A 22,476-nucleotide genomic window follows, 5' to 3' on the forward strand; every position below is an offset into this window, starting at 1 on the left:
CCTTACTTAAAACTAAAAAAAGTAAATTCATTGAAATATTCCAAATCATTAGAACGAGTAAACTACGAACTGTATTTTAAGATAAATCATCCAAGCCTTCTTACTTGTTCCGCACGAGTTTTGCAACCACGCAGTGTTGTTGTCATCTCGATGAAAATGTTCAGAAGTTCTTGTGGTGAAAACAGGTCACTACTGCCTTCATCCGTTGATGCTGGTTGGTTTTCCCTCGGTTGCTGACTGAAGCCAGGAGGTGTTGTATTCTCTGCAACTTTTTGCCGCTGATTCAACGGCAATGGCTGCAGATTTGGAACCACTCGAACAGATCCCGCTCCAGGTGACGCCAAAGCAGGAAAATCCACGTCCGTGAAAGTTGGTGGTGTTTTGCGACGATTTGGTTGGTGCCTCGTCGTCGCTTGCTGCCGAATTTTCACAAACTCAGCACGTTTTGGGCAGCTCCGATTCTTGGTCGAATGGTCGCCGCCGCAATTGAAGTATTTAGCTTCGGTGTTCTCGTTGATTGTTTCGCATGCTTGAGTTTTGTACTCACCTCCGCAGGTTGCACAACGACTCTTGATGAAACAGTTCCTTCCACCATGTCCAAACTGCAAGCAGTTCGAACACTGTGTCACGTCACGGTGCACTGGACGATAACGTTCCCAAGTCACTATGATGTTGAAAATTGCCCGAACTGCTTTCAGCTCAGACGGCGTTGTCGATCCTTTCTCGATATGAACCAGGTTGATCACGATACTTGATGTCCTTGTTGTGTCTCGTCATCTTGAAGACTTCGATCACGTTCAACTTAAGAGATTTCAGCTCTTCTTTCAGCACACTCACATCCATGCCGTACAGGCCTCGGAGGACCTGTTTCATGGGGCGTTTACCTGGATCGTCATGGCTGTAGTATTCGATCTTTGTGTTGTTCAGGAAATCCCGAACGTAGTTGTAATCCTTTCTGGTAGGTAGCAGAATTTTGAGTCCATCAGCACACAAGCGAATGGAAGCTCGTAAAGCACCAGATTTGATAAATCCGGTCAGCCACTTTCGCACCGAATCCGATGACGATGTTTTCACAAAAATGGGTGGCAACTTTTCCCGTCGTTCAAATTCTTCCTTCTCGCTCACGTCCACAGGGAGGGTAGCGAACCAGTTTCCAGACAATTTTTGAGCGTCCTTGCTCAAACTGCCTGGCTTTGCAGGTAGCGCTTCGGCATTCTTTAGCTTCTTCAAATCTGCCGATCCTGCTGGTGAGGACCGCCTCTTTTTCTTGCCGTGAGGCATTTTTTGCACTTTTTACCACTTTTCAGGAGCTAATATCGAGGAGTACCTCACTGATTGGTGGTCCACAAGGGAATGAAATCGCGAAAACTCGTGATGTTTCTAAGCAAACCCCTTAGGGACCATCCACAAACCACGTGGACACTTTTTTTGGAAATCTCAACCCCCCCCCCCTCGTGGACAATTGTCCATACAAAAAAAACTTTTGTATGGATCGTGGACAATCGCCATACCCCCTAAAGTGTCCACGTGGTTTATGGATGGTCCCTTATGTATATATATCAAATTTTTTGTAATTGTCTGCTTTACAACTTTGTACAACATTTTTACATTCTAAAAAATTACCCTAAAAAGTTAGAAAAAACGCGAAATTATAAAATGAAAATTTTTGTTCTTAATGAAAACATGACCCTTCTGAGTCAATGTACAGTATGTAAAAAATGTATTTACACCCCTTGGGCACTATGCACATTTTGTGATGAAACTTGTAAACAATTTAAAGTTGGACAGAAACCTAGTACTACGTTTTGTTCAGAAACTCATGCCGAACATTTTGCTACAAAAATGCTCATGAAAAGATGATTTCCATAAAAAGTTGTTGTAATGTTAATGAGGGAAAACAACTCATTTTGTCCGAAAATAATGTAAATGCATAATTCATTAGTTCACTGTATGTCAGAATTTCATGAAAATCTAGTGATTTACCTGTTTTAAACGTTTACCAAAGGTTATTTCAATAAAACAAAGTGGGCGATTTCTGGGGTCATGAAAAAACATGAGATCCAATTTTCGCCTAGGGCGAAATCTAGTATTGTGTTTTCAGATTTTATCTAGAACCAGTTTTCGTTAACGAATCTAATCGCAGCGAAATGTGCTTGAAAATATATTTGGAACATTCTAGATTATTTTTAAAGGTTAAATAATCATTTTAATTACTTTCATTCATAGGGGGTTTTGGTTCAAATGTTGTAAAAGTTTACTGGTACATAGGAGAACAAATTAAGCAGAGGATGGAGAAGTAGTTACACATGTGCTTTAATATTTTTATTAAGAGGTACTCGATGTTTTACATTGAGTCAATTTGGCAAGCAAATGACCCATAGGGTTAATGCTCCCCTAACAAAATCAACAACAACATGGAGCTAATTGTAACTGTGTGCCCATATCTTGGGTGAACAGGGACACATGAGTTCTATCACAAATTTTGATTCAGTCATATTTTTTTAGAGAGAGTGAGAACATGTTTTGGTTTTAGTTATAATAGACAGAGAATCTCAAAATAAGCAGGATATCTGAAAAAAAAACTCCTAGGGTTTTTTGAACCTCAATTTATAATATGTACGACAAAATATGTGCACATCAATGAAATTTAGCTTCGGGAACATGTTGTGTATCAATAGGAGACCATATTTGCTTACACCCAGAACTGGGCATCGGCATACGAGAGGATAAAGAGCACGATTCGGTAGTAAAATGGTACTGTGTGCGGACGGAGAGGATAAATCCCGAAAATGCCTTGAGTACTTTACTCATGGGTTCATTTACCAAAAAAGTTTACCTTAAAAAAAAAGTAACGGTACCGAGATTCGAACCCAAGACCTTCGGCTTATTGAACCGTGCCTTTGCCGTATAGGCCACCATGGTTCGGTGACTAAGTGGTGGTCATTTGTCCATATAAGCCACTCAATAGGATGAACTCGTCAATGAACGAATGAACACGCGAGAGGTCTTTACTCACGCAAAATAGTACTTTCCTCACGTTTCTTTTCGGGAGGACTTTCCCCTCGTTCTTTAACTTTGGGTGTAGCTTTGAGTCATAATTTCATTTGATTTCTTGATTTTTGTCGTGGGCGAAAACTGGTTCCAAGGGTGGGCGAAAATTGGATTTAGGGAGGCGAAAATAGGCTCTTCAGAGCACTTTATTAAAACGCAAAATTTTATAAAAAATGAACACGTAAATGATAAAAACCTTGTGGAAACTTACAATCAAATAGTTTATCAACGTTCTACAACAAATAGAACCAAAAACCATAAATTCTCATCAAATTTCCTAGATTGCCACTATAAAGTGGGAGATTTCTGGGTCCTCTACCCTATAACAAGGCAGTGCGTGGTCGAATGGTTACGCTGTCCGCTTTGTAAGCGGATGATTCTGGGTTCGATTCCCATCTGCTGCAACCTTCCATCGGATGAGGAAGTAAAATGCCGGTCCCGGCCTTGGTTGTTAGGCCGTTAAGTCATTCCAGGTGTAGGAGTCGTCTCCATGCCATAAGTACAAACAACACACCAAACCAAGCCTACTCCGGTGGAATCGCTGGCGGCGGTTGGACTCGCAATCCAAAGGTCGTCAGTTCAAACACTGTGGTGGAAGGTTCCTTGGAGTAAAAAGAGGTTTGGGTGTTCTCCCCATTCAAGCCTTCGGACTCCTTGGTTCGAGCAGAAACTTGCAATAGAGACCACAAAAGACCCGGGGGTCGTTAATGTGGACGGTTTGACCCTATAACAAATACTATTACAGAAATCAAAAAAGGTGCAAAAAAAGTTTGGACACCTTTATAAAAATTAACATAAATAATGTTATTTGTTGACAAATCACCATAAATCCTGTCTCCCAACTCAAGGCATCCTTGACTGATTAAAAAATAATTTGGATTGAATATAAAGTTTACTAACTACTTAGTATAAAAGTTTATATAACTCTGGAAATACTATTTAAAACTTATCTAAACTTAATTTTGCAAACTTTTAATTCAACTAAATGTCAATATATTACCATAGAATTGCTAAATAAACATTTTGGAGTGGGTATAACACCGTTTTGGGGGTCTTTGTATCGCTAGAATAGATTTTTCGTTGGATTTTCGTACCAACCCGGAATAACGTGATCAGAAAATCCGCCGGCATCCGAACCGGTCCACGATTCACAAGTCAACCTAAGTGGCATCGGAAAGGGCATACAATTTCCGATCTTTTGATACCCAAACATCTAGGTTTTCTATAAAACCCACGTTTTTAAATACCTGGGCAAAAAGTAAGTTTGACCCACGAGAACAAAAATTACGAAAGTCCAAACATTTTTGGCAGGTTGCTCAAACGAAACCATAACAACGTTTTTGCCTAGGTATTTAAAAAAGTGGGTTTTATAGAAAACCTAGATGTATGGGTATTGTGAAAGCAGACAAAAATCGAAACACGAGCGCAACCTGTCAAAGCCTGTTGCGCCACAGACTGATGTACACGCTTACGATAAACCGCTCCATTTTTGTATGGCGCAACAGATTGTTTTGCGCAACAGAAGAGATGCGCACTTCGGTTTGGTGGAAGCTGCATAATATCAAAAGATCGGACATTGTATGCCCTTTCCGATGCCACATAGGTTGACTTGTGAATCGTGGACTCCACTAAGTAGTTAGTAAACTTTATATTCAATCCAAATTATTTTTTTAATCAGTCAAGGATGCCTATTTGGAGTTGGGGGACTGGATTTATGGTGATTTGTCAACATCTAACATTGTTTATGTTAATTTTTCAAAAGGTGTACAAACTTTTTCTGCACCTTTTTTATTTCTTTAATAGTATTTGTTATATAACTTTTTATGGAAATCATCTTTTCATGAGCATTTTATAGCAAAAATTCTGTCAAACTTTAAAGTGTTTACAAGTTTCATCACAAAATGTGCATAGGGGTGTACATATTTTTTTTTTACATACTGTAGATTCGAAAAGAACATTAAATTTCCATTAAAATGACATGTTCCAAAAAAATTTACAGTCGAGTAACGGAAAATGGGACAGTTTTTAAAACTTTTTTAGTGTTTTTTCGATAAAAAAATACGTTTTTTATAGGAATTTTTAGTACGCCATCAAATCGAGCGTCTAATTTTACATATAAGTCCCTATGACACCAAATTTCTATCTCATCACCGTTTCAGGCTGCAAATTATTGAAAAACACATCTTTTTTCGCATGTTAAAAATGAAAGGGGCCGTACCGCCCCTCCGTCACGAGTTATCAAAAAACGGACCTCGGATTCGTGATCAGGGACAAAAGTTACCCCTTAGAACAAAGTTTCACGCAAATCGAAGAGGGGTCGGGGCAACTTTTCCCGATTTCGTGTGAGTTGGTAGAGAATTACCCTGATATTATAGCGATTTTTTCTCTAAAAAAAACTGCCAAAAAATTTGCCGCCACGATCAAAACCCGCATCCTCTAGGAAATTTCTTGTTGAACAATTAGAAAGATAAAAATGGCGAATTTTCAAAATTCCTTATAAAAACTAAATTTTATCATTTGAATCAGCTTTTCTTCTAATGTTTTTATTTTTAAATTAGTACAGCACTTGACATCCAATTTTTGTTAAGATCCTATAAAATGAAATTCGAATGTCACTACTTCGAGTGTCCGATAATTTGAATGCTCGCTAATTCGAATTGAAAAGCTCTCAAAATATTTCTATATTTAGTCCATCAAAATCACCCTTTAATTTTTTTTTTTTTTCAAAATGATTAAATCTAGAGTTTTTTTTTTTTTTTCAAGAAAAAGGTCAGATCTGGAGCAACACGAGAAAAGGGCGGATAAGCATTTTGACAGCTGGAACTCTTTCGACAATTCGAAAACCACAGTAAACTTTTTCACAAAACTAGATGTGTTGAACAATAGCTGGCCTTTCCAGCTACCTTCTGCCACTGCGGGGTTTGCTAAATAATTACTTGTTGGCTCGGAATTTGTGAAATAGTTCGAGCCGTCAAAATGCTTATGCGCCCTTTTCAGATGTTGCTCCAGATATAAGCTATTGTGTTTCATATGATAAAGGACTTATTCAAAAAAAAATTCTGGAAATATCATTTACATAAATGTACCAAATATGAGCCTGATTGATTGAAACAACGACTTGTGAAGGCCATTTTATCATTGTTTCCCGTATCTCATTGATGACTACTCTACCCTAAGTGGCATACATTTGCGTGCTTACTCGAGGTGGTGCTGTTGCTGGTAAGTTTATAGCCTGAAAAGTATTTTTGGAGCTTTAATCGAGCATCAAACTCTCCATATCACGAAGATAGGTGTTTGATTAGAAAGGGTATATTTCTCCTATATAATTTGTATAATTTTGTGATGCATTTATCAAACTCCTGGTTGAAAATCATTGATTAATGATGAATTTCATAACTTTACAAGGAATAGGAAAATCGTTACCAAAAAGTATCAGCATATGTAGGGTACTATTCTAAACAACTTGTAGAAGGAATTTTGTCAAAATATTGTAAGGGAAGCGAAATTTATATCATCGAGCGAAAACTCGTGGAAGTGAATTATGAAATGGTAATTAACACTGGAACGCCCAATGCATCTAGAACTTACAGGGAGGCCCAAGCCTCCCAAAAAAGTTGGAACGGCAACTTCAACTCGCTGTTTCTTGGGCATAACCCTACCAATCGGAACGATTCCTGTTTCCAGTGATTTGTAAGAATGTCCAGATGATCCTAAAATTTTGCAAACGTTGATTTGAACAAATCTGTAATTTCTGCGACCGAAAACATCGTTCCACCTTTTTTAAAATGACTGCATCCGCGGAATTTTTTGCGATTTTTTTTAACACGCGAAAAAAAAGTTGGAACGATGTTTTTAATCGCAAAAACTACAGATTTGATCTAATTGAGTTCTGCAAAGTTCTAGGATCATCTAGACATCCTAACAAATCACTGGAAAAAAATCGTCTTGATTGGTTGAGTTATGCCCGAGAACCAGCGAGTTGAAGTTACCGTTTTGTTTTGTTTGGAGGGAAAAGCCCGGTAATTTGGTGATGTCTTTTCATGATTAATTGTACCAAGAAAAGACTTTTAATCGGTCGTATTGAGGTTTCCAGCGTGGATTTTGGGGTTATTTCAAAGAAAGCTAGAAAACTGCCAAATTTGGTTAGGAATCTTTTTATTTCAGGTCAAATATGTAATTCAGAGTCTCTATGCATATTCATAAGAAATTTGATGGATATGTACATGAGTTCATAGATTTTCAGTGACTTTTCTGAAGAAATATCCTATAAAATCTAAAATAAATGTTAAAAAAAACTGCTCTTGACAGTCTTGACACTCCGACAAAATATTTCGACGGACTCCGCTGAATGTTGGGAAAGAGCTGGTGCCAAATATCAGACTCGCCTATTTTTTTATCTTTAGTTTGTTGTAGGAAACAAACCGTAATTATCTGATTTTTTTTAGATGTAAAAAAATAAAAGAAAACATATTTGGTCAACAACACCCATCAAATAAATTTAAAGCAAATTGAGTATATCGAGATTTCATAGAATTAGTAGAAAGTCTATCGACAAATTCAAAAGAGACACGAGGAAGTTGAACATTACCCTTAAAATGGGTTAGATTCCCGTCTGGCTCAACAAAGTCAAATTTCCTCAAAAAGTAAAAAAAAAGCTCACCTGGAATCCTGACCGGTGGGGAACGGATTTCGAATTACGGCTTACTGGATTTGCAATCCGTAACGGGATGATGAAAGGCACAAAAGCTACAAGCTTTAAAAAAATACGTTTTGTTTTGAACACGACAATATCATTTGTCAAGCACAAATCTAGATGTGCTACTGCTTGTTGTGTGCATTTTCTGTCATAATCCACACTTCCCGAAAACAACCAGCCAAAACATCCGTCGCAGACAAACGGCAATAATGGCAACCATTTATCTTTCCGCCTTTAATCCAATTACCCTCCTCAAGACTGCTGCTGTTGGTGGTACAACAATGTTTTATGGCTCGCGCGCCAAACCCACAAACCTGAACTTGACTTTCAGGCGTCTCGTCATGACTTCCTCTTGCAGCAGCAGAGGGTAAAGCGATCCGTCACTACAAGAGACGAAGACGGGATCGAGTTCGCACCAAGTCGTGAACGAGATGCAAAAAGCGATGCGATGCGCTTGGATGCGGTCCGATCGCACGCTTCGTGGCCATGATCTTGTCTGTTGATACGTCCTCCTACCCCCTTGGTGCTACCGATTTTCAGGTCACCACTCGCACACTTAACCTTCATTGGTCATCGTTTTTTGGTATTAGGTTTTACAGCGTGACGTCACGAGCGCACACGCACACACATTTTTGCTGAGACACACGTGCAAAAAATGTAAACAGTGCAGCCAAGCTGTCAAATTTGTAACCTAAAAATTGAGTCGGCGTAAAACCTAATAGTGACGAAGTTGGAAGCTGTGAGTTCAACGGGGCAGTGATACAGTTTCGCTACACTACTGGTTTAAATTGACAGAATTAAACAGAAGGACTTGATAACAAATCGTTGAATCACTCAAATATGCGAGGATTTTTGAAGAAACAAGTGTTTTCAATATATTAAAAAAATCGGTCGAACTGTCTAAATAATTTTAACGAAAATAGTCTTTCAAATACCTGCTTTTATATTTATTAATTTTATAATCTCAATTTTTCATTTTTTCCCTTCTGTCCACAGGGTCGCGAACTCTCCACGACAGAGCTCGTGCCGGTCATCGCTAGCCTGTCCACGGCCCATGCGGAAGCGGTCAAGCAGAGGGTGAACGCCCTCAACCGAACGGTCCGCGGCCGGACCCGTAACCGGGGCAGCAAAAAGCCCGACATTCGGGACGTGTTCCGGGACCTGGACTCGTCCAGCACGGGAACACGATCGCGCAGTGCCACTCCGGACTCGCTCGATTCACTGCCCGGCGACGACAGCTGGAACGGTGGCGTGGGCGGCCACAATGGGAACCATCACCATCACCACATTCCGAGCTTCGTGTCGGTGTTCGATGGCGGAAGTGGGGCCGTGGTGCGACCGACGCCCTTCCGCGGCAAGCAGAACCTCCGGCGGACCCCGAGTGCACCGTTGCGCGGCTCGGCCGAACTGTTCCGGGGGTCGCACGTGCGCTGTGATATACCCTTTCATAATGGTTGGTTGAAAGGGTGACCAAATGATCAAAAGAACAACGTATTTTGAATATTTCTCTTCTTTTTCTTCTAAAATTACAGCAGAGGGCATAGAATTACTAAACTTTCAGAGACTGGGAACCATTCACATACCAAGGATCCGGTCGGGATCGGATCCTTCCTGTACGATAGGGTAAGTTGAAAAGTGATGTTACATTTTTCTAGTCGCGCAATACAAGTAGGTGATTCCTTATTCTGACTGTTACAATATTATTTTAAATTTTTGTAACTAGAACTCGTGGCGGCCAGCACATCTCCGGCACCCGCAGCCATACGAACCTGTACAACGACAACCAGAGCAACGACGACTCGGGCAACTCGTCGTCTGAGCAGAGTCCGCCGAACTCTCCGCCTCGCAGCAGTCTGCTCTGTTCCGTCGAGAACTCGTCCTCCTACGAACCGGTCAGCTTCGAGAGCATGATCAAGCAAACGTCGACGCCGCTGCACGAGACGGCGTCCGCCACGCAGAAGCTGTGGAACCTGCGCGAACCGTGCTGCGACATCGACCAGGTGTCCGAGGGGGACGTCAAGCGGCTGCAGCCGCTGCTGTGGCTCGAGCTGGCCTCGCTGTTCGACAACAACCGCGTGGCGCTGGACAAGCGGAAACCGTTCAAACGAAAACGAAAGGAGGAGGGCAACGTCTTTGGAGTATCACTGAACGCACTGGTGAGACGCGACCAACAGATTACCGGCGAGGACACCACCCTCGTGCCTCTGATATTGCAAGCGATCTTATCTGAGCTAAGGTTACGCGGTGCTAGAGAGGAAGGCATCCTGCGGGTTCCGGGACACAAACAAAAGGTACGCTCAAACTCTCAGAATTATGTTTCGTAAAACACTAAAGCATCCCTTCTCTCTATTGCAGACCGAAGCCTTTTACAACGAAATTGAGCACAATTTCTACTACAAACCGGAGAAGATCGAACCACTCTTCAAGAAGGCCGGCGTGCACGACTTGAGTGCACTGTTGAAGCGCTGGTTACGCGAACTACCTCAACCGCTGCTAGCCAACGATCTAGTGCATCTTTTCTATCAAACGAATGGTAAAAAAAAATAACTAGTGTCCCAATTTGAATTGATATATTCTCTAACATCAATTTTTAACTAAACGCAGTCCTACCTCCAAACGATCAGTACAAAGCACTGGCGGTGCTTTGCCAGCTGTTACCGCACGAGAACCGGAACACCCTGCGGGAGCTGTTGAGCTTTTTCCGGCTTGTCGTCGAGCGCCAGGACACGAACAAGATGAGCCAGCAGAACGTGGCGACCATCATTGCGCCGTCGCTGTTCCCACCGAGGTGAGTGTGCTTGCGAGTGAGCAATTTTCTACGTCACAGGAAAACGAATTTTAATTGCATATTTTTATAAAACTTTTTCCATCGATTCCTTATGTCCAAAACTCCACAAACCCATATGCCAACAAGTAACTGGAGAAGGAACTTTCTGATATCTCGGAAAAAATAGCAAACAAAATTCATTTCAATTTCAAGCCTGATTTTCAAAAAAATGAACCAAACTATTACAGAATGATTAATACGTTTAAATAAATATTAATACAGTACTTGTTCGATAACTGGACGCTCGATAGCCGGGCTGTAGCCCACTTTAAAAGCAGACAAACGCCAAAAAAAAACAAAAACAAACCGAAATGATCGAGGGGCTAGTGGATGCAAAAAGCAAGTTTAACAAATTAAAATTTATATTTTCAGTTTTATGAAATTTCAAGTCAAAATTGAAGAAAAGGTGAGCTCTGGAAGCAAATTGAAGCTCTTTATCTTTATTTTTGCATTTTGCAGAGAAATTTTTTTGATCGGTAGTCCTCTCGTAATTTTTCGTTCACCCTAGTTACCGAACAAGTACTGTACATTTTGAACTTTTTTTCTCAAGTCTGTTTTCTTGATCTGTGATCCCAAATTTAAAAACGGTACTTAATCCACCAGGTGCCTTCCTCACATTTAGAGTGTAATGCTAGGTAATATCTGAGATCCGGCCTCTAAAAAGCTCATAAATAACACTTAAGTGCTTATAACTTTTGATAGGGTTGTCAGATCTTCAATCTTTTGAACTTGTTGAAAAGGTCTTTCGAAAACCTTTCTAAAAATGTATAACATTTTTTTTTGTATAACGAGGTTTCTTACAAAAACCACCCTTTTTACAATCTTCCAAACTTTTGTTAAAATCGTTATTTTTAGCATAACTTTTGTAGTACAGTCATCCCACATATTCGGAACACCCACAAATTCGGAACACTTTTGTGGTAATTTGTCAATAACATGCCAAATGCAGCTTTTCTGTCGACCCTACTATTTTTAGGACCTTCATTTGGACATTCTCTTGCTATTTCACGGGTAAAAGTAGCACTTTTTGAATAAAAAACCTCTTTTCAAGACTATTTTATCCAGAGCAGCAAAACACTGCCTCCAAATTGCCTGTTTCATAATTGTGGAATGATATTGTGCCTCCCACAATTGTGGAACGCCAGATTTTCACTGATATTTTTACAAAAAAAAGTTATCAGACCGTTCATAAAACATAACTAAGCATGAGTTTCGTTGGTGTTAGTGCCTGAAGTCATTATTTTGTAAAAAATATGTACTCATGGAGAGATCCAAAGTTTGTTTACATCCGTAAGAAAAAAGTGTTCCGAATTTGTGGATTTCAAGGGTCAAAGTTTTTCTTCAAAAACTTGATATAAAAGTTAAAATTTGCTGTTGTTCGATACAGCATTCGAAAGATCGCAAGAAAAGCTTTCAAATGAAGGTAAAAGCGAATCATTAAGTTCAATCATTGATTTACTATGATTTTTTGAACATTGACCGATCTGTAAACTGTTCCGAATATGAGGGATGGCTGTACTTAACTAAACTTTATCATTTTCAAAAGCGACTTATGGGACCCCAAGACGGATCAAATGAGAAAAAAGGTTCAAATCGGGTCAGCCAGTGCCGAGATAACTCAGTGCAATTTTTTTGATCAACATCCCACCACACACACAGACATGCTCAAAATTTGATTCTGGGTGGGTCTAGGAGGTCAAATTAAGAATTTTGTTTTTCGTGTGATTTTACAGCCTTTCCTTAGTAAGGTGAGGAAGGCAAAAAAATGTGAAAAGCATAAAATTGTTCGATTTCATTTTAAATACAGAAAAAAAATTATTTAAAATAGTTTACAACAGACTGAACAATATTTTAATGGAATTTTAATGTTAAATATTTTTTGCCTCATACATTTTTGTAAAAATCCTGAAGGGAGGGGAGGGGACAAAAGCTTCAAACCAAATTTGCATTGGCCTTGTTCAAATTATAAAAATATAGTTAAATTTGTTCCACCCATAATATTTCATGAAATACATACAGTCCAGCCTCGATTACCCGAAGGCCTTCCAAAAATTTCATTTCGGTTAATCGAAACATCAGATACAGTACTTGTTCGGTACCTGGGCTGCATTTTGACTGTGCGCTCAATAACTGGATCGTAGCCCAATTAAAAAAGACAAACGTAAAAAAAAACAAAACAAGCCACTATTACCGAGGGGTTAATGGATGCAAAAATCATGTTCAATAATAAAAAAAAACTTTTATTTCATTTTTATTCGCAATTTAAAAGATTTTGAAAGTAAGCATTGTAAATTAATTTGAGTAACTTTTATTTTTATATTTCATCAGGAACATATTATGCATCGGTGATCCCCTCGTAATTTTTCGTTCAGCTCAGTTAGTGAGCAGTATTCGTTTATAAAGGCAACGTTTATAAAAAATAAGCACACGGAAATTATTCGCTTTTTTTTTTGACTGATAATTGAATTTCCAAAATAAAGCGATTTCACGTAAAACCAGCAGGATCCAGATAAAAAATGCTCAGATTTGGCTCAAATTTGGCCTGGAAAATTCTTGTTTAAAATAGTTAGACTCCTATATGTTTTTTGTTTGGCGATTGGGGTGGTCCTTGGCAAAATAGGGTGATCCAAAAATCGGCGTTTTAAAGGATTAAATAAAATAAATTAAATTTAAAAAATACTAAGGCATTATGAAAACATACATGAATAAGATTAAATTAAAATTTTATTTGCTGGATTGAAGGTTTCGGGACCAGCTGAAAATATTTATTTAATAAATTTTCAGACTGCTTTACGTAATATACCTAAAAATGGTGATTCACGAAAATAGTCAAAGCGCTGATTTTTGGATCACCCTATTTCGACAAGGACCACCCTAATAACCAAACCAAAAATGGTTTCTAGGTCAAATTTGCGCCAAATCGAAGCACTTTTGATTTGGATCCTGCTGGTTTGACTTGGAATCGCTGAATAATGTTCAATGTTCGATTTTTTCTTTAAATACATATTTTTAGTAGGCAAACAAGATTTTTTAGCGCTAGAGTAAGGGTGGCGCGATGTATGGAGTTATGATTTTTTGAAAAAAAATATGATTTTTTGAAAAAAAAATATGATTTTTTGAAAAAAAAACTCAAAAATATTGTCGAACAGAAAGTTTGATTTTTTGTAAAAAAAAAAAGTTTCTCAGAGTCAGCTTATGCCTTATGTTTCAAGTCGCGATATTTCGGAAACTGTTGCTTCGGTTTTTTATGTCATGTGAATAAAATTAATTTAAAATATTCCATTTCCCCCTAGATTCATCCACCCACCGGACAAGAACGACATCGGCGCCCAGGTTCGAATGGCCGCACAGTGTTGCCATCTGACGAACGTGCTCATCACGCTCTCGGACGACCTCTGGCTGGTGCCCATCCGGCTAATCGAGCAGAGCAAAATGATCAACAAAAATGGCCAGGTATGAGCATATCAACCCCCTTCGAATATCTATCAGCCCATAATAATGCTCTCACTATTTTCAGCCCAAACGTCAGCTGACGCGAAAAACCAAAAATCCTGCTTCCGGCAGCGGTGATTTCGTCATCGATACCAACCACATCCATAGATTAGTCATCTGAGAGCGGAGAGAACAAAGGGCCGCGTGGCCAACCAATCAATCAACCAATAGGTTTAAGTCCGTCCACACGTCTTCGCGCGTTTAAGCTTTCAAACCCCTTATTTTTGGCACCGATCAGGCGGAAGTTTACTGCGCTGGACTGACCGTTTATAACGGCTTGCTCCCACACTCACTGCTCGCTGGTTTAGCTAATTATTTCCAGATTGAATGGTTTGTTTTACCAAGTGTGTGTGCGTTTCTTTTCTAAGTGTGTGTGTGTACGTGTGTAATTTAGTGTGTTAGTATTACTATTTTGCTTTACCGAAATAGAGAGAGTGATGTTACTCAAGAAGAATCGTTTATAGCCCATTCAGATGGAGGAAGTGCGCGTGTTTGATTAGGTTTACCATTTATTTTCATTTACCAACCACCCACCGGATTCCGGCTTTTCGAGTGGAACCAGACTAAATATAGAACGTTTAATGCCCATTTGGCGGAGCTAAATTTAAACCTTGGAAGTGGTAGTAGCAGCAGTGGCGATTTTGGCAATAATTTTGGATAATAAAAAGAAGAAACTGCAATACCTTGCAGCAGAATACTGGAACATACGTAACATTCGCCTTAAAACATGATGATAGTCATTATAACGAGTATTTATTACGGTGTTAAGTCAAAGATTGTATATAAGGAAGTTTAACTTGGATATATTCTGTACATATGAGCGTGAAATCGATAATTAATACTGATATGAAAATAAAATGTAGTGTTTCCTGTATAAAAGCTGTGTTGCCTTTATTTTAATATCACTTCCCTAAATCTCGTACTCCACCAAAAAGCAAGACGAAAAACTGTTCTCCCTAGCCAAAATCCTAGATTGTCATTGCTAGAAACAAAACCGAAAGAAGGTGCTAACTCGGTGAGAAATTTGCTGAAAAATATTGAGGTAGTCTGTTGGGTGTTTATAAATATTTACGATATTGTGAGAGGAGTGTCAAATTTGCTCTCCATCCGCATTGACTTTCTGGCATTTGTGATTTTCAGCACTTTTTCTACAAGTCTTAGTGAAGGGATACTAGGCTCAATTTCTTCTCCATCCGCATTGACTACTTCTTATGACTGATTCACTGTTCTCTTCTGCTCCTACTAACATATGTCTCGTTTTTTTGTTGTTGTAAGGGTTTTGTTTCATCCGCATTTACATTCTATCTTTTCATTTTCTTCTAAACGTTCTTCATATTTTCCAATGTTTTTATTCACACTTACTAAACAGTCAAAAAACCAAAATATAGAGAATTTTCTCAGCTTTTCAAAAATATTTTTTTCAGGTGTGGGCAAACATGTGCACTAATTTAAAAAAAATAAAAGCTGCGACTATTTTCAAAAAAGTTACCTAAAAATGGCTATAACTTGAAAACGGTGCATTTTATTAAAATTCGCAATTCGCAATTTTCAGTGTAAGAACCGGCCTTGACCGATCTTGTGCACCAGGTTCTCGACGAACACGCACTGCCCTTGCACCTACATCTCACCCTTGCTCTGAGTCAGTACGAGCAACACGCTAGAACACGCTTTGAGTTTAAATTCAAAAACTAGTTGTTATTTTACTGCGTTTTGTTTTCTCCTGAAATCTTTCCAGGTGTTGAGTCGTGTTTATCTGTTGCTATTTCTTTTGTCGCGGTGTTTTGTTACAATTTTTGGTCCTAAGCATTTTATAAAAGTTTTTCAAAAGTACAATAGTAATATTTGTGTTAATTCTTAGATCATTCCACAAATTGAGTAAGGGCTCGAACCTCATTTGTTTGAAGAAAAGGGTGAAGATTGAAAACAATGTACAGTGAAAGAAATATACTATTTGAAAAATCAATAGTAAAAGAAAGATAGTAATTTATGAAGTAGAAAAAGAAATTAACAATAATTAATAAATAGAGGTAACAAACAAGCTTAGATTGTATTGAGGACAATTTACAGGGAAGATGAGAAATTATTCAAATAGATAAATAAAGATAAACAAAACTGACATCGCTGCCAAATTAATCGAAAACAGACAGTTTGTTACAGCAGCATCAATTATTAAATAGAGTGGAAAAGCGTTGAGAAATAAGAGAATCAATGAAAGTAAAATCGAAAACAAATGGACGATAATAAACATAAGGCGTGTTAGAGAATCAGTGAAACAAAATAAACAGAATATAGATGGTAGATAAAAACGGAAAGAAGAGAAACCCCGTTCTGCGATGTTCAGGTACATCCACAACAGTTGACTTAACATACTGCGAATCAAAACAATACCGTCTACAATCACAAATTACTTCCCTTTCCCACATTGTCGCGCCCCTTTTTTTTCTTCGATCAAAAAATACAGATTTTTGAATACCCATACATCATTTTTGTTAGGGTGTAATATCAAAATCGATTTTCCAGCACAGGACTTTTTCAGTTCCTTTTGGGGTCCTAAACAACTCAGTTTGGGACCGATTGGTTTAGTCCTCACTTTGCGCAAAGCAATTCAATTTTCCATATAAATTTGTATACGGATTTTTTTTTGGATTATGATATTTATCAAATCCACGTTACATTCTATATCAAAACGGGACTCATATTCGGATGCATGAAACGTGGATTTGATAAATATCATAATCCAAAAAAATGGCTTTCCCCATACAAATTTATATGGAAAATTGAATCGCTTTGCGCAATCAATCGGTCCCAAACTTTGAGTGGTTGCACAGTGGGCGAAATGGAACCCAAAATCGGACTTAATGGAACGCGGCTGGTTCCCTGGTATGAAAAATACTGTTTCTAATGGAAAAAATCCGGGGAATCGATTGTTGATGGTTTCATCCACCGCACGAAACGGCAAAGGGTCCATTTTGCCCCAATTCCCCATTGCGTTTGGGAAAATTGGCCCAAAAGTGATTCTTCAATCATTTTATTTAGTTTAATTTCTATATCAACATAAATGTGTCAAACTTTCAAGTGTAAATCTTTACGATAAAAATATTTTCAGATTTTTAAAATCTGACCTTACATTTGAAAACGACCAAAAATGCTTTTATAGCGGAATCGGGGTCAAATGGACCCTAGATGATTTTTGCGGTGCAAGTGGTTATTTTTACTGGATTCCTGGGACATTTTCACAAAAGTTAAGCGCATTTTGGAAGGCCGCATAAAGCCTCCGCTCTAAATACAGACCGATTTTCAAGAAAAAATGTTAAAAAAGTGGGGAATTGGGGCAAAATGGACCCTTTGCCGTTTCGTGCGGTGGATGAAACCATCACCAATCGATTCCCCAGATTTTTTTACATAAGAAACACTATTATTCATACCAGGGAACCAGCCGCGTTCAATTAAGTCCGATTTTGGGTTCCATTTCGCCCACTGTGGGTTGTTTAGGACCCCATAAGGAACTGAAAAAGTGCTGTGCTCACTAAATTTGGACAACTTTATTTTTTTTCCATACAACCATATTACACCCTAGTGGGACACTGGTCCTACCATGAGCGTTAGCGCATTACCACCCCATAGCCAGCAGCGTTAGCGTTAGAAACGTCTGATACAAACATCTCTGTATGTATTTGAAGCTAACTGTTTCATCTTTACTTCACTTCCAAGGTGTTTATTACTATCGCACGTAAATACAACCACAACAGTCGTCCGTATGCGTTGTTCATTCATCTGTCAGAATCATGTGGTGGGCCGGTCTACGAGTTTTACGCGATGCGAGCACGCCACCTAATGGTACGTATGTATTGCAAGTGTGTGAAGGTGTGACATACGTAACTGCTGCGGCTAGCGTAAATCCACTCGAATCCAGTTTTGGCATTCAGTGCTAATTTCGATACGGGTGTGCAGGTCTCTGGGGCTCGTGGCGATATCGTGCTGTAAGTACCTATTTAGTTGGTTTATTGGTTTTAGTTTGGATTTTAATACATCTTTTTGCAATCGTTCAGGATTGACCGATCAAGAGTTTTTTGGACAACATGAGTGGACCATTGGCAGGACGTTTGGCGCTGGTGACTGGTAGGTTCAAGGTCGTTCAAATAAAATCGAAAGCCATTATGTAAAAAGATAACTCGCGTAGTCCAATTGAGGCAACAATTTGCGTTGATCTAATTGAGTTGTTTGTGTTTCTACTAGGTGCGGGATCGGGAATCGGTCGCATCACCAGTCAACTGCTGGCCCGTGATGGTGCCGTTGTCGTGGCGGTCGATCGTAACCTGCAGGCCGTCGAGGAAACCATCAAAAGCCTCGGAGGGCAGAATGACAACACGGCCCTGGAGATGGACGTCTCGTCCAGTGCCAGCATCTCGCAAGTTCTTGACGCCACCCTCGCCAAGTACAAGAATCCACCGACGATCGTGGTCAACTCGGCCGGTATCACGCGGGACAATTTCCTGCTCAAGATGCCCGAGTCTGACTTTGATGCCGTGATCAACGTCAATCTTAAGGGAACGTGGTTGATGCTGCAGCAGTTTGGCAAGGCCATGATCGATGCCAAGCTGACCGGATCGATGGTGAACGTTTCGTCGATCGTGGCTCGCAGCGGAAACATTGGCCAGTCCAACTACTCGCCCAGCAAGGCCGGCGTCGAAGCAATGACCAAGGTCGTTGCACGCGAGTTTGGCCGGTACAATATTCGCGTCAACGCCGTCGTGCCCGGATTCATCGAGACGCCCATGACGAATGACCTGCCCCAGAAGGTGAAGGACATGGTCGTCATGCAGTGTGCCCTGCGCCGGTTCGGAAAGCCCCAAGAAATCGCCGAAGTAATTGCGTTCCTAGCGTCGGACAAGAGCAGCTACATGAACGGAACGTCCGTTGAAGTTACTGGAGGATAAATTACGCGAGCTAATCCGTATCAATTGTTCACAAAGTGTCTCAGGGTCATTTACAAATGCATTTATATTGATTGTAATACTATAAACGTTGTGTGGAACGCAAACATGTATGACTTATTTTTATCACCAGAAAAGATTCCTGCCTTTAAGATTTTCTAGAAATTGTATGCATTTCCAGCCACAAAAAAATCTAACCGGTATCGACTGGGATTTAACCCAGGCCAGCCTGCCTTTTTTAAGAGTTTAACTTTATAACTGCAATGGCTTTCTTTCAAGCTCTGATATTACCAAAACTATTGTTTATCAAAAGTAACGAACCAAGTTATATTAGGACGAACAAAAAACAATACTTAAAATAGGAATGTCAACGACGCCCCCTTACCTTACAGGTACGGCTGCCAACCGTGGAACAGCTGGCACAGATTCAGATTTGTTGAGGCGGTAAAAATCAGTCTCTCCACTTGTCCCTCCACGGATGTGTACTTTTCATCCTCCTTTCCGTTCAGCTTATCACTTACCCGCAGCAGGGCTCGCTCGGCACTAATGTTCACGCTGGACCCACCTCCCAGGCCGGACTCCTCGTCGCCGTACATTTCCGCCATCTGACGGCGGGCCGCCTTCTTGTTGCTCAGCACGTTCCAGCTGTACAACGGGTCGTACAGCAGCACCTCCAGGATGGTCATGATGGGGGCGTGGTTTGCCCGCAGTATTTCCAACGTTCGCTCGCACGACCTGAGGGTGGTTATTTAAAATCATTTCTTTATGACTTCATTGTGGTAACGCGTAACTTACTTCTTGAACACTCCCTCGATGCCGCTGATGCCCATTCCGCTGATCAAATCGCGAGTCAAGCGGAACGGAATCGTCTCGGGCGTGGGCAGATTCTTGCCCAACTCGAACGCAATACCAAAGTCAATGTGAATAACTTCGGCCGTTTTCTCGTCCACCAGAATGTTCTGCACGTGGCGATCGCCGATGCCCAGAATGTACCCGATCATGGACGCAACGGCCACACTCTTGGTGTAGCAAAGCCGTCGCTCGAACCACATGCCCGGCATCAGGAACCGCTCCAGGAAGAAGTGATGAAACACCGGACTCAACCGATCGCAGATCTTGCCAAACTTGTCCTGCTTGGTCTTCACCGAGGACTTGGCCAGCTCGGCAAACAGCTTGCGTGCCTCGATCGGCGTAATGTCTTGCGGGCGGTACCGCTGATGTGCCGGAATGAGCCACACCCCGATCGGAACCGTATTCGAGCACCACTCCAAAATTCCACTCTGCCGCGACAGGGGAACAACTTTGTACGTCCGTACCGCAAGCTTCCTCCGGTTGGCTTCCTTGTCATTTCGGAGCAGCACGTTGAGGATGCCAAACACCTGCTGCATGACGGCGTCCTGCCGCATGTCGTCCTTGCCCTTGAGCAGTTGAATCCGCTCCTGACCGTCCATGCAGTGGCAGACCAGCTTCTTCGGGGCGTTAATGCCGCCCACGCCCTGGATCTGGTCGGCCCATTTGTGTATGCCTAGCGGGGAAAAAACGACAAATTTTCAATAAAAGGGAAAAAAGGAACAAAAAACTATTTCACAACCAAGCCTCGTGCCAGTTATATCTTAACCGAGTGTCATGGTGGCTTTTGAGACTGTCTGCATTTACACGGGGATATCCGCGGGGATTACGGTGAACAAGCACGTGTAGGAATTTGTCTAAACATCATTCTTAACTTCACACCGAAGCAGATTTGTAATACAGTCCAGACCCTATTATCCGAAACCTCGATTATCCGAAGGTTTGTATGGGACTTCGGATAATCGAAACATGACCATTTCGTGTGTTTTTTTATATTTTCTTACTTTAAACATCAAATTCGAGTTCTGCGACCCAATTTTATAAAATTAAAAAAATATATTATTTAAATATTTCACCACCACTATTTGGCGGCCATCTTCAATTTAAAAATTCTAATTCAATTAAGAATAGTTTAGGGGTCACACTTAAGCTCAACAATCGGAAATAAGACAACGATTTTTTTCTTGTTATTCCATTATCCGAAGTGAAATTTTGGCAAGACCTTCGGATAATCGAGTCTGGACTGCCTACTGGACACATAACTGAGAAATTTACTACAAATGTATCATTAGATAAAAATATCGGACAAAAACAAAAAAACAAGCCATCCGCAAAGTTTTTTGGTGAAATCAACATTTTTAAAAGGTAATTGAACCTCCCGAATTTGTAAAATGAGTTATTATCTTAAATTGCACATTTTTTTCAAGATTTTAAATTTTATATTTTTTGATTTGGATGAAACATTGTCTTTATGTCAAAAGAAGTTATTTTGCATCATTAGATTTTTAATACAATTATCCATAAATTTTAAGGCAATTTAAATTCCCAAAATACGTATTTTCTATGTTAAATATTTTTTTAAATATTTATTTTTATACTATTTGTAGAGTTCAAGACGGTGCAAAATCTGCTACCGGAAATAAGTTTTTCTTAATTATTGTTTTTGGAAAAGTTTAAAACATTGTCAAACAATTTTTTTTAAAAAATCATTATTAGAATCAAATTTGCGATCGAAAATGACATTACACGTTTCAAAAAATGTCTGTCGTTTCCAAGTAATAGACATTTTTGGGTAAATTATGAAATTTTTTTTCAATTTAAAAAAATCGTAAAGAAAAAGCCAAAAAAAATAACGGCCGAGAATTTTCTACAATTTTTCTTAATTTTAAATTATTCATTTGGCCTTTAGTTACTGCGATGCAGCCGCTTAAAAGCATACATTATGTAATAAAATATGTTTTCCTAATATAATATAACTTGCCCTTATTTTGCAATTCACGATAAAGTGGTATACGCACTTCGGAAGAAACCGGTCAAGGAAAATTTCAAATGGGCAGCGGCGGCAGTAAAAGCAAGCCAGAGAGGGTGAAGAAAAGCCCCAAGAAACTGCTCCCTCTCCTTTGTTCTGCTGTTCGTAAAGCTGTTGCCGATCTGCAAACTAGCCTTATAACGGAAACCAGTGCTGGAATTCGAGCGAGAAGAAGAAAAGTCTTGCTCGCTCGCGAGCCAGGGAGAGAACTTGTAGTACTTTCCTCTCCTCGCTCGCATTTTCGTTCGCGTTCTCGCTTTCGCCGCGAACGTCTTGTGCTAGCCGTTCAAAGCTAGCAATTTGTTTACCTATCAGGCTTATGAAAACGAACGACTCGATGGTAAAGAGTTGTGTTAGGACTATTTATTAAAAACGTGAAAACTGGGGAGGGGGGCTGGGTTCAGCGATTGTCCACGCTCCATACCAAAATAAAAAGTTTTGTATAAAAATTGTCCACGAGGGGTGAGGGGGTTTGAAATTTCATAAAAGTGTCTACGTGGTTTATGAATGGACCCAGAAGTTGTTTTTTTCGTTTCCAACACACTCTACTTCTCGCTCACGGGCAATTCTGGTTCACGAGGTGAGCAAGGGCCATCGG

The 22,476-nt window shown here is 39.9% G+C and overlaps 3 protein-coding genes across 4 annotated transcripts in view; 2 read left to right on the forward strand and 1 right to left on the reverse strand.

Moving 5' to 3' along the window:
- The window catches only part of LOC6032922 (rho GTPase-activating protein conundrum), a 167,915-nt gene extending 152,970 nt beyond the window's left edge, over window positions 1-14,945 (forward strand). Inside the window, exons 6-12 of the mRNA XM_038252821.1 lie at window positions 8,744-9,200; window positions 9,280-9,370; window positions 9,471-10,038; window positions 10,103-10,280; window positions 10,352-10,535; window positions 13,868-14,027; window positions 14,092-14,945. Of these exons, the coding sequence (XP_038108749.1) occupies window positions 8,744-9,200; window positions 9,280-9,370; window positions 9,471-10,038; window positions 10,103-10,280; window positions 10,352-10,535; window positions 13,868-14,027; window positions 14,092-14,187 (1,734 nt within the window). The 3' untranslated portion in view covers window positions 14,188-14,945. The remainder of the gene's footprint in view (window positions 1-8,743; window positions 9,201-9,279; window positions 9,371-9,470; window positions 10,039-10,102; window positions 10,281-10,351; window positions 10,536-13,867; window positions 14,028-14,091) is intronic.
- Window positions 14,946-17,874: 2,929 nt separating this feature from the next.
- Window positions 17,875-19,107, forward strand: LOC6032925 (estradiol 17-beta-dehydrogenase 8). The gene is made up of 3 exons (XM_001843393.2): window positions 17,875-18,046; window positions 18,116-18,185; window positions 18,303-19,107. Exons 2-3 carry the CDS (start codon window positions 18,146-18,148, stop codon window positions 19,001-19,003), a joined length of 741 nt encoding a protein of 246 aa, XP_001843445.1. The 5' UTR covers window positions 17,875-18,046; window positions 18,116-18,145; the 3' UTR covers window positions 19,004-19,107.
- A 195-nt stretch (window positions 19,108-19,302) lies between these two features.
- The window catches only part of LOC6032931 (serine/threonine-protein kinase ATM), a 37,163-nt gene continuing 33,989 nt past the window's right edge, over window positions 19,303-22,476 (reverse strand). For both annotated transcript variants that reach the window (XM_038255415.1, XM_001843399.2), the window contains exons 14-15: window positions 19,796-20,525; window positions 19,303-19,735 (exon numbers count right to left, since the gene is read on the reverse strand). In XM_038255415.1, the coding sequence (XP_038111343.1) occupies window positions 19,387-19,735; window positions 19,796-20,525 (1,079 nt within the window). In that variant the 3' untranslated portion in view covers window positions 19,303-19,386. The remainder of the gene's footprint in view (window positions 19,736-19,795; window positions 20,526-22,476) is intronic.

Source organism: Culex quinquefasciatus, chromosome 2 (genome assembly GCF_015732765.1).
Source record: "Culex quinquefasciatus strain JHB chromosome 2, VPISU_Cqui_1.0_pri_paternal, whole genome shotgun sequence".
Classification (NCBI taxonomy): domain Eukaryota; kingdom Metazoa; phylum Arthropoda; class Insecta; order Diptera; family Culicidae; genus Culex; species Culex quinquefasciatus.